This window comes from Vombatus ursinus, unplaced genomic scaffold (genome assembly GCF_900497805.2).
Source record: "Vombatus ursinus unplaced genomic scaffold, bare-nosed wombat genome assembly UNPS02000546.1, whole genome shotgun sequence".
Taxonomy (NCBI): Eukaryota; Metazoa; Chordata; class Mammalia; order Diprotodontia; family Vombatidae; genus Vombatus; species Vombatus ursinus.
Genome location: NW_020940324.1, coordinates 526,737 through 539,278, shown reverse-complemented (window position 1 = coordinate 539,278; position 12,542 = coordinate 526,737). Strand labels below are relative to the sequence as shown.

Sequence of the window (12,542 nt, the reverse complement as noted above, 5' to 3'; positions counted from 1 at the left end):
AACGAGGAGCACACTTTTACACTGTTAAATTCTCGTGCTCACCCTGATACACACACACACACACACATACACACTCACACACAGTGTCTCACACTCACACACACACTCACTCTGATGCACACATACACACACGCCGCCCCACAGACCCATCCAAGAACATCTTCGTACACACACAGTTCCAATCTCACACACACACTCACACACACTCGCACACACTCACCCTCCCCCTGGCCCAGGCTCAGGCCCCGCCCACCCCTCCCTTGTTCCTCCACTGAGCAGGAGGGAAAAGTCTTTATATAGAGAGAGGCTGAAACTGGGGCTTGAAGTCAGCTCCACAGTCCTGGGGAGGCGGCTGAGCCCTGAGCCCCCCAACAGGCCCCGCCCCCGGCGGGGGCCCCCCCGCCCTCCACCTGCTCCCTGCCCCTCAGGGACCCGCGTTCTCCCCCACTCTTTCAGCCATGCCGCTGTGGTTCCTGCTCCTGGGGGTGCTCTCCTGGCCGACAGCCCAAGCCGAATCTGGCCAGGGTAAGTGACCTCCCCCAAATCCCAGGTTGCTAACACCCTTCCCTCTCACCCTCTCAGCCCCCGACCTGTAACCCCCTTGGCCCCTTGGGCTATCCAGCACCATGATCATACCATTCCCCTGGTGCCCCAACCACCCCATCCCCTGGATGTCTGGGACACCAGAACCTCGGACCCCAGAAGTCCCTGGCCTCCAGATTCCCAGATCTTTGGCTTCTGACTCTCCAGACCCAGGCTCCCAGTACCCTGGGTCCCTGGACTCCTGGCCCCCTTTGCCCAGACCTCTGATCATTCCATCCTCTTAATCCTCAGTCCCTCAATAATGCGGCTTCCAGAAGCTAAGGATGTCCAATACCCTGGTCTCCAGAACTCTCAGATCTTGGAACCCAACACCTTGGCCCTAGAACTCCAAACACCCCACCCTGCCAGTCCCTTGACTCAACTGGACCCGAATCCATGACCATTCTGCTACCTGGTCTCTGGACGCTTGAATTTCAGGCTACTAGATTCCTTGCGCCCCCAGCACTTTGGCCTCTCGATCCCCAAACCTTGGACATTTGATGCCACAGAACCTTAATTTCCCAACATTGTGGACTCCCAAACCCCCTTGAATCCAGGCCCTTGATCACCATCCTCCCCCAAACCTAGATACCTAATCCTTTGTCATTTAATGCCCTGGCCCCCAGAGCCCTCAGACCCCAACATCCTAGTCTCAAAAACCTTTAGATCCTGAGCCCCCAACACCCTGGACTCCCAGATCCCTGAGCCCCTCATAACTAGACTTCTAATGCTCACTATCCCTAGGGACCCCAAAGCTCTAATCCTGCCCCCCCCAAAGCTTGACCCCCAAACTCTAAGCCCTGAATCATCAATACTTTGCAACCCCACACCCAATACTATGATATAGCCAGAGCCCTGGTGCACTCCTATCCCCATGGACCCCAAATTCCTAATCCTTGGCCCCTCTTAACCTTAGACCCTAAGTCCCTACCTCCTTTGCCAGGGGTCTCAAGCCTGTATTGTCTGACCCCAGAGATCATTCCTTAGATTTGGGGGAGGAAGGCAGTCTGGCTATATCAGAGGTAGGCCTACAGTGGGGTGGGAGATGAGCAGCTGGGGCAGCCCAGGATCCTGACTACCTACCTTTGTGGGATTCTACGGCTTCTCCATCAGGACTAATATGGGTTTGGTCTGGCTCCTGGTAGGCCCAGAAGGGGGGAAGATGTGTAGAATATGGCGGCTAATGTCCTAGGGATGGAGGGAAGAGTGAGACCAGGAGCTTTGCAAATTTCCTGCCCTACAGCTAAGCCTTGGCAGCACCCCAGTGCCCCCATCTCCCTAGCCCCCTTAGTCGACTCAGCTCCTCTTTTTGTTATACCTCTTCTTCTTCTTGTTGTCCCTTCTCTTAGCTGGGAGCAGTCCAGCTTCCCACTCCTATGGTCAAGGACTGGACATCAGGTCCTGTTCACCCCAGGAGTTCTACCCTCTGAATATAACCCAGGGTCTCTCCCACCTGGCCCTGTGCAAATCCTAGAAAAATGAGGACCCCATTTCCTTACATTTGTTATGGCCAGGATGGGTGATGAAAGACCATCCAGGACATGGCATGTATCTTCCCCACCCCCTCCCAACAGATAGATGACAAAACTGAGACTCAGTTATGGTCACGTAGTAACTCTCTAGGAAGAATAAATTCTAGAACCCAGCCGTCCCGACTCCCAACCAGGGCTCATTCCGGACTCCATATCCTCTTCTCTGGATTATAAGGGACACTCCAGGTACCTCCAAAGGGCAGGAGTGAGCTTCTTATTCCCAAGCTGGATAGTGGGATGGGTGGGGTGTGTTTTGCTAGCGTCTCCAGCCAAGAACCATCTTTCCCATCCCTACCCGCACCCTATCCCCCAGTGACTGAAAGCCTACCCCCCCTCCAGGGCTCCCAGTGTGGTGACTGTGCTGGGGAGACTCATGAGCTCATGCTACGGGAATGTTCCCGGAAGGCTTGGGTGACTAAGAGGTTGGGGGGGGGGGCAGGAGGTGGGCAGGAGCACAGGCTGGGTGAGGAGCTGGGATCTCGAGCTGGGGTTGCATTCTGTCCCCTAGACCCCAAGGCTCCTGCCCTTGCTTCAAGCTCTGGCCCTCAGATTCCCTCCCCCTCCCCCTGCTCCACCCCAAGCCCCTGTTTTTATGGTGCTAAGACACCGGTCCTAATCCCAGGCGAGGTCCTAGACCTGCCTCCAGCCTCAGGCAGCTCCCTCCTGATTCAGGAGTGATTAAGTGATTTTTGAGTCCCGGGGAGGTGAAGGAAAAGGTATATCCCTCAGCTCCAGAGGCTGAAGTCACTGCTTCATCATCTCCCTGTCCCAAAATGAGGTCTCAGGCAGGGAAGAGGTATCCTCAGGTACCTTGAGATCTTCAGGAAAAAGAGTCCAAAAGAAGAGATTTGGGGCACACTCTCCCATTAGATTGTGAGCTTCTTGAGGGCAGGGATTATTTTTTGCCTTTTTGGTTTGTTTTGTTTTTAGGCAATGGGGTGAAATGACTTGCCCAGAATCACACAGCTAGTATGTGTCTGAGGTCACATTTGAACTCGTGTCCTCCTGACTCCAGGGCCAGTGGTCTATCCCACTGGTTCACTTGGCTGGCCCCTTAGTTTTGAATCTCCAGCACTAAGTATAATACCTGACACATAGTAGGCGCTTAATGAATGTTAATTGACTGACTTGGGACTGACTGTCCTTGGTATTTATTATCCCTTCCACGCTCCAAAGACCCTTGCTGACCCCCAGATCCTGGCTGGGCTGGGTTCTAATGCCCAGGAATTGAATTTGCAGTCAGAAGACCTGGGTTTGCATTTCTGCTCTGCCACCACTCCACTGCCTCTGTGACCTTGGCCAAGTGCATTCCCTTCTCTAACCCTGAGCTTCCCTATCTATATAATAAAGAGGTTGTACCAGATAGATGGTCAGCGAGGTCCCTTCCCCTTTGTAAATCCTCTGATCCCGTGTCTCCCCGGCTCCAGGTGGCATCTGCTGGCTTCGCCAGGGCCGAGAGGCTCAGTGCAGCCTGATCCTGAGGGCAGGTGTGAGCTGGGAGGAGTGCTGCTCTGCCGGTAATGTAGATACCGCCTGGTCAAATTACACCCATCAGGGCAACAAGATCAGCCTCCTGGGCTTCCTGGGCCTGGTGACCTGTCACCCCTGCAAAGGTAGGAGCCCCTCGAGCCGGTCACTGCCCAGCTGTGCCCCCATGGGAGGTAGAGTGCGGAAAGAAGGGGGTGGGAGCCAGCCTCCCAGATGTTGGAAGTGGCAGCCGCCGAGGCTCAGTGGTTGGGGATGGTGATTAATCCCAGCTCTGCCTGGCTGGGTGGTCTCTGGGAAAACACTCTCCCTCTCTGGGCCCCCGCTCTTGCCTCCCTCCCTCCTTTTTCTGTTCCTGCTCACTTCCTATCTGGGGGTGGCTTTTGGGAATGGGGATAGAGGCAGGAGGGGAGGGAACGGGAGGGGAAGAAGAAGGGGGGAGAACGCAGGTGGCTTTGGGATAAGACAGGGCCAGGCTCCAGCTGGAGGTTTGAAGATGGATCCTCCAGGGTCCTCTGGGGCTGGGGATGGAGGTGGGGCGGGGAGGGGGGCGTGGGCGGGGACTCTCTTTTCTCCAGTCCAAATCTAGACTGGGAGAGGCTCCAGCTGTGTGTGGCCGGGCTCTGCCAGATGTGTGGGAGCTGGTGGCCAGGTGCAACCCACATGTGAGGAGCCAGAGGCCCCTCCCCTCAATCAGCCTCAGGAACCCTTAGGGAACTCAGAAGGGTGGGAAAGGGGGCTCCGGAGGACCCTGGAAAGAACCGTTGGTGCAGGGGCCGGGGCCCTGGTGGGGAATCTCAATCCTAGCCAATACGACCTTCCCCGGCTAGGCGCCCCCCCCCCCCCAGTTTCCCCATCTCTGAAATGAAGGCTCATAGGTCACAGATCTAGCGTTAAGGCCACCTAATCCAACGCCTTCATTCTTCAGATGTGAAGAACTCAGACTCCAAAAAGTGAACCTTGATTTGCACAGTAAGTAGTAGAACCGAGATTTGAACCAGTTCTGGTTCTGCCACCAGCCCTCTTTCTACCATGCTGGACTGTCGAGGCTAAAGTTCAGTGGCAAGAGCCCCTGGATGGGAGTCAGGAGACCCAGGGGCAAGTCTCAGCTCCAACATTTACTTACTATCGGGGTGAGCGTTGACAGCTGTGTGCCTCAGTTTCCCCATCTGTAAAATAGCGCTAATAATGGGCACCACAGAAACGTGAGCTGCAATTATTATTGAGTTCAACCCCCACAGTGCCTTGCACCTTATAGGTACTTAATAGGGGTTGAATTAATTAAATTAAATTTCAGTATGCAGTATCCCTAGTCATAGGGACTGGGCACTTGGGGCTATAGAGATCTTTCATCTCTCAGAAATGGGCAGGCAGTCAGGGAAATCGAAACAAAAGGAGGGCACTGGCTTTCTCCTGTCTGACTCAGTTATCAGTCTGCCAAGGGTCAGCCTCCATTCAGTCCAGTGAAACTGGAGCAGAGAGACATTCCGTCCCTGGTTAGAGGCTAACCCCCTGATCCCCACTGCCCCCTCCTTTAACCACAGAACTGCATAATCCAGTACCCAGAGCAAAAAACAAAACCAAACCCAAAATCTGCCCCAGAATGATTTTTTGATTAATTAGGAGGTTTTTTTTTTTGTTTTTTTTTGTGGGAAATTTATTTGTTGGTTTGCTACATTATTCAATGTCATGAATTATGTTTCTCAGTATTTGCTGTTTGGTAATATCTACTTTTTGTATTGTGTAGGCCAGGGTGTCAACTTCAAATAGAGACAGACCACTAAAGTACACAAAGGTCCCTGCGGGTGCTTATTAATTTAGTTTTAAAATGTAATATTATCTCGGCTTTATTTTATTTTTGTGTACTTTTGTTAAATATTTCCCAATTATATTTTAATCTGGTTCTGGCCAGTATAGCCTGCTGGCTGCCTATTTGACTGATATAGACTGTCAATCAATAAACACTTATTAAGCACTAACTATATATCCAGTGGACAGCTGGGTGGCGAAGTAGATAGAGCATCAGGCCTGGAGTCAGGAAGACTCATCTTCCTGAGTTCAAATCTGGCCTCAGATACTTGCTAGATGCATGATCCTGGGCAAGTCACTTAACCTCGATCGCCTTCCCCACCCAAAAGAAAGATGAGCTGGAGAAGGAAATGGCAAACCACTCCAATATCTTTGCCAAGAAAACCCCAAAAATGGGTTCACGAAGAGTTAGAAATGACTAAACAACAACAACAACAATGTGTTGGGCCCTGTGCTATGAACCGAGGCTACAAATAAAGGCCAAAAAAACAATCCCTAATTTCATCAGTCAGGAGAAACTTCCAATGTAGAAACTCTCTACACCTGGACTCTGTCCACTGATGTTCACATGTTGACAGATAAGCATGAATTCATCTGTAGTTTATAGTTTCAGGGAATTGCTCATTTAAGGGAGGTTAAAGAATTTGCCCACAGTTACACAATCTTGGTTTTGAAGGCAGGACTTGAACCAAGGTCTTCATGTCTCCCAAAGCTAGCCCTTTACCTCCTAACTCCAAGGTGCCTTATCTTTGAATTTATCAGAGGCAGCTGTGGATAGGCATAGATAGACCTAAATTCAAATCAAGCCTCAGCTATTTAAAAACTGTGTTACCTTGGGCAGGTCACTTAACTTCTATCTGCCTCAGTTTCTCCATTTGTAAAAAACAAATAAGAATAGCACCTATGCCTCCCAAAATTATTGTAAATATAAGATGAAATCATATTTATAAAAGATTTTGAGAACCCTGAAGCACCATATAAATGCTTACCTACAATAGCTATTATTATTATTATTATTATTACTATTATATATCCTAAAAAGACTTTAATAAATCTTTGGTCTAGATTGTTTTTTTTTTTTTACCAGTGTAGGGAGCTCGCTGGTGAGAAAACCCCCTCTACCAATGCCAATCAGCAGCTACTCAGGGATTTCTAGACTGAGAAAGCTTCCAGGGCCACTAGCTAACTGAGCTAATATGAAGCCAGGCAGCATGGAGTTAGGAGATAAAGGGCTAGCCTTGGAAGTCAGGAAGATCTGGATTTAAGTCTTGCCCTTGACCCATGACTCAGAGAGGCTAATTGCCTTACTAAGGTCACACAGCATGAGCTTATAAGCCAGAGGCAGGACCTGACCTCTCTTTGCTGTCCTGAGTTGTGAGATTAGCCCTTTTAATCATTGCAGGATGCTGATGCTGAAGTAAAAAAAAGATTACTGGGCAGCTAGGTGGTACAGTGGATAGAGCTCTAGCCTTGGAGTCAGAAGGACCTGAGTTCAAATCTGGCCTCAGACACGACACTCTTACTAGCTGTGTGAACCTGGACAAGTCACTTAACCCCAATTGCCTAGAAAATATACAATAGAAATATGATCTCATTTGATCCTCATAACAACCCTGGGAGGTAGGTGCTATTATCATCCCTTTTACAGATGAGAAAACTGAGGCAAATGGAAGTGAAGTGACTTGTTTGGGGTAACGCAGCTAATAAGTATCTGAGTTCGCATTTAAACTCAGGTCTTCCTGACTCCTGACCCCTGCACAAGCTAGGTACATTGTAACACACTGAGCATGTGTTAGATTGCTTGAAAATGACAGGCAACCAACTAGCCAATCAACAAGCATCTATTAAGCATCTACCATGTGCCACACACTTAGATACAAAGACAAAAGTGAAATGGTCCCTGCTGTCAAGAAGTATACATTCTTTCCAATGGCAGCCAAGTCTATTATAATGTTATCCAATCTCAACCAAACCCCCACTACAGCAAAACAAAAATTCAATTTCTAATTGATCCTAATTAGTCCTGTCTTTCCTCAAGCTTCCCACAGCTCCTTCTCCACCCACCCTCTCTCCTGAGTGCTACACCTCATACTCCTCCCACACCAAATTGAGTCCAGTTGGGGAGGGCTCCCTCTTTGTCCCTGCTCTTCATCTCACATCCTTCAAACATCTTCCTCCACTATCTCCTCCATCATTCCAGTCTTGGATAAAGTGGTGGCCCTTCTTCTTGCCAAGGCCAACCCCTCTACAAGCACCCTTGTGGATTCCATCCTCTCCCAGCATTTCCAACAAATTGCCCCAACTGCCATTTTTAATCTCTTGCTATCTCCTGCTACCTCTAAACATGCCCGAGTCTCCTTAATCCTTAAAAAAATCCTTGCTTGATCTGACCATCCCTACAAATCTCTTATGTGCTTCATGGCCAAACTCCTTAAGAGAGCTGTCTACACTCATTAGCACCCTTTCCTCTCCTCTCTATATTCTAGCAAGCTGGCTTCCAACTTGACCATGCAATTGAAATTGCTCTCTCCAGGGTTGCCGATGACCTCTTGATTGCCAAATTGAATGACCTTTTCTTAATCGTCATCCTTCTTGACCTCTCTGCAGGCTTTGACAAGGTCCATCACCTTCTGTTGGATACTCTCACCTTTTGAGGTCTTTGTGACTTGGTTTCCTCCTGGTTCTCCATCTGTCTTTCTGATCACTCTTCCGTCTCCTTGATTGGATCCTTTTTCCTCTAGGTCATGCCCATTAAACTTGGGTGTCCTTCAAGGCTCTGTCCTGGGCTCTCTTCTCTTTTTAATCTCTACTGTCTCACAATGATTTCATCAGCTCCCATAGGTTTAATGATCACTTTTAAGCAAATGATGGTCATATGTGTGTATCCAAGCTCTCTTCTGAACTACAGTCACACATAACCAACTGCTTCTGTGACATCTTGAACCAGATGAACTATTTGTTGTTCAGTTGTGTCTGACTCTTTGTGATCCCATTTGAGGTTTTCTTGGCAAAGATACTGGAGTGGTTTGCCATTTCCTTCTCTAGCTCATTTTACAGACGAGGAAACTGAGGCAAACAGTGTTAAGTGACTTGCCCAGGATCACACAGCTAGTGATTGTCTGAGGCCAGATCTGAACCCAAGAAGATGAGCCTCCCTGACTCCAGGCCCAGGGCTCTATCCCCTGTGCCCCTTGGCTGTACCATAAGTATATCAAAGTCAACATATCGAAGACAGAACTCAGAATCTTTCCCCTAAAACCTTCCACCCCTCCAAACTTATTATTGTTAAGGCATCACTGTGCTCCCAGTCACCTAGGCTCACAACCTTGTTGTCCATAACTCCTCACTCTTACTCAACATATTGAAACCATTGCCAAATTTTGTCATCTCTATCTTAATAATAGCTAACATTTATTTTTAAATAATATTTTATTCCTCCCCAATTACATGTTAAAACAATTTTTAACATTTTTTTGTAAGTTTTGAGTTCCAAATTCTATCCCTCCCTCCTTCCCCTGCCCCCTCCTTGAGAAGGTAAGCAATTTGATATAGGTTATACATATGCAATCATGTAGAACATTTCCATATTATTCATTTTGTACAAGAAGACTTAAACAAACAAAAAAAAGTAAAAAACAGTTGTCTGTATTCAGACAACACCAGTCCTTTCTCTGGAGACAGCATGTTTCATCATAAATCCTTTGGGATTCTCTTGGATCATTGTATTGCTGAGAATGGCTGTCATTCACAATTCTTCGTCCTACAATATTGCTGTTACTATGTACCATGTTCTCCTGGTTCTGCTCACTTCACTTTGCATCAGTCCATGTAAATCTTCCCAGGTTTTTTCTGGAATCATCCTACTTGTCATTTCTTATAGCACAATAATACTCCATCATAATCACATACCATAACTTGTTCAACCTTTCCCCAATTGATGGGCATCCCCTCGATTTTCAATTCTTAGCCACCACAAAAAGAGCCGCCATAAATAGTTTTATACAAATAGACCCTTTCCCCTTTTTTGCTCTCTTTGGGATGCAGACCTAGCAGTGGTATTGCTGGATCAAAGGATATGCATAGTTTTATAGCCCTTTGGGCATAGTTCCTAATTATAGCTAACATTTATATTGCATTTACTATGTGCCAAGCACTTTACAATTATTATTTAATTTGATCCTCACAATAATCCTGTGAGGTAGGTGTATTATTATCCCTGATTTATAGACAAGGAAACTGAGACAAACAGGGTTAAGTGACTTGCTCAGGGTCACACAGTTAGTAAGTGTCTGAGGTTGGATCTGAATTCAGGTTTTCCTGATTCCAGACCCACTGCACCACCTAGCTCTTCTCCCACAGCCACAACCCCAGATCAGGCCCTCATCCCTCTCCAGAACTTTTATAATAGCCTTCCCACTGGTCTCCCTGCCTCAACTCTCTTCCCATCCCATCCATCCTCCACTCAGTTGCCAAAATGATCTTTCTAGAGTTTAGGGCTGCCAATGTCATATCCCACCTCCCCCCATGAGCCTTCATGGCTCCTATTACCTCCAGGATCTGGTATTTCAAGTTCAGCATAATTTGGCTCCTTCCTACCTTTCTAGTGTTCTTACACTTGACTCCCTCCTATCTGTCCCCTGGTCCATCTACATTGGCTTACTTGCGGTTCCTTAGCCTGAGCCTTCACGTCCCCTCTCTGCACTAGCTATCCCCCATGCCTGGCATTCTCTATCCCCTCATTTCAGCCTGCTGGTTTCCTTTGCTTCCTTTAAGACTGAGTTAAAATCTCTCCTTCTGCAGGAGGCCTTTCCCCATCTTCCATGCCCCTCGTTCCCTCCTCCCCTAGAGAAACCTTCTACCTACTCTACATAGGTTGCATCTACCAATTTACGTGTTGTCTCTCCCATTAGAATGAGAATGTAAGCTCCAAACGTGGCTAATATGAAAATATGTTTTGCATGACTTCACATGTATTATTGATATCAAATTGTTTGCCTTCTGGAGGAGGGAGGAGGGGCAGGAGGGAGAGAGAGAATTTGAAACTCAAAAGTTTAAAGAATGATTGTTTAAAAATGTTTTTGTAAGTAATTGGGAAATATGTAATCATATATATTTAAATATATATACATATATATAAAGAATATAAGCTCCTTAAGAGGGCAAAAACTGTTTATATCTTTCTTTATCGTACCAAGCACTTAATGCTTATCTACTGAGACAAGTAGATAGATGAAACTAGAGTCTAGAAGACCTGAGTTTGAATACTACCCCCAACACTTAACTGTTGCTATTGTTGTTCAGTCATTTCAGCTGTGTCCAACTCTTTGTGACCCTATTTGGGGTTTTCTTTTCTTTTTTTTTTTTGTGAGGTAATTGGAGTTAAGTGACTTGCCCAGGGTTACACAGCTAGTAAGTGTCAAGTGTCTGAGGCTGGATTTGAACTCAGGTCCTCCTGACTCCAAGGCTGGAGCTCTGTCCATTGTGCCATCTAGCTGCCCCAATTTGGGGTTTTCCTGAGCAAAGATACTGGAGCAGTCTGCCATTTCCTTCACCAACTTATTTTACAGATGAGGAAACTGAGGCAAACAGGGTTAAATGACTTTCCCAAGGACTCACAGCTAGTGTGTCTGAGGCCATTCTAGACCTGGCACTCTATCCCCTAGGCCACCCAGCTGCCCCTCCTATTTGTTAGCCTTCCTGGCAAATCCCTTGACCTTTCCAAGCCTTGGTTCCTTCATCAGTAAAATTGTTATAATAACACTTTTAGTATCTACCTGCCAGGGATGGTATGAAGAACAAATAAATTAAACATATAAATGACTTTGCACATCTCAAAGCATCATAGACATGTCAGCTTTTAATATTATTCTTTCATTTTGATTTTTTTTTTTTTTTGTGAGACAATTGGGGTTAAGTGACTTGCCCAGGGTCACACAGCTAGTAAGTGTCAAGTGTCTGAGGCCGGATTTGAACTCAGGTCCCCCTGATTCCAAGACTGGAGCTCTATTTACTGCGCCACCCAGCTGCCCCCTATTCTTTCACTTTGAGAAGGAAAGAGGGAACTTGTTTGGGGAGATCCACATTTTTAAAAATTCACCTATTACTATTTGTCATTGGTTAGATTGTGTTTCTCTATTGTATCTGTTTTTATACAAGTATGTGTTTCTAGGTTAGATGTGATTTTTGGACTATCAGTGATTGGAGAGGTAGTGTGGGGTGGTGGTTAGAAAACTGCCCCTCTTGGGGCTCTAGGCAACTAAGATTTGGTTGTAGAGAGGGCGCTCCCAAAGTCAATGAAACTACAGGTACAGCCTGTAGTTTTAGATTATTCTCAGCATTAAGTTATCTGTGATTTGTTTCAGGCAGGATTTGAACAACAGGTTTTTGTTTTTCAGTTCAGGGCGCTAGGAGGGGCCGTACTGCCTCTGCCAAGCTCATTCTGTCTCCCTCTGTCCCCAGAGACCTGTGAGGGAGTGGACTGTGGTCCAGGTAAGGTGTGCAAGATGCACAGCGGCCGGCCCCACTGCGCCTGTGCCCCGGACTGCTCTGGACTTCCCATGCAGCTGCAAGTCTGTGGCTCTGACGGGGTCACCTACAGGGACGAGTGCGAGCTGCGGACGATCAAGTGTCAGGGGCACCCGGACCTGGGCGTCATGTACCAGGGGCACTGCAAAAGTGAGACACCAACCTCATCTCTGTGCACCCGCTCTCTTGCGTTATCCCATTCACCGAGAGCTCCATTCTTCTTACTGAGATCCCTCCCCCCTCATTAAGCCAGGGAGGCATCAGGGTGGACCTGGAGTCAGGAAGACCCGAGTTCAGATCCTACCTCAGACCCTTGTTACTAGCTGTGTGTGACTACTAGCAAGTCACATCACTTCTGTCTCAATTTTGTCATGCGGATAATAGCACCTACCTCACAGAGTCATTGAGAGGATGAAATAAGATATTTGTAAAGCACTTTGCTAACCTTAAGGTGATATGGAAATGCTGGCTGTTATCATCCTTAAGTATGCCATATTCTTCACTGAACCCCTCACACTTCCTCATTGACCTCCCATCTGCCATTGACCTCCCATCCCCCTCACCATTGCCTTTACCTAGCCCACCATCCCCTCATTGACCCCTCATCCC

The 12,542-nt window shown here is 47.5% G+C and overlaps 1 protein-coding gene across 1 annotated transcript in view; it reads left to right on the top strand.

Annotated features, from left to right (window-relative positions):
* Positions 1-318: 318 nt before the first annotated feature.
* Positions 319-12,542, top strand: part of FSTL3 (follistatin like 3) — a 13,849-nt gene continuing 1,625 nt past the window's right edge. The window contains exons 1-3 of the mRNA XM_027857992.1: positions 319-525; positions 3,542-3,727; positions 11,868-12,083. Of these exons, the coding sequence (XP_027713793.1) occupies positions 459-525; positions 3,542-3,727; positions 11,868-12,083 (469 nt within the window). The 5' untranslated portion in view covers positions 319-458. The remainder of the gene's footprint in view (positions 526-3,541; positions 3,728-11,867; positions 12,084-12,542) is intronic.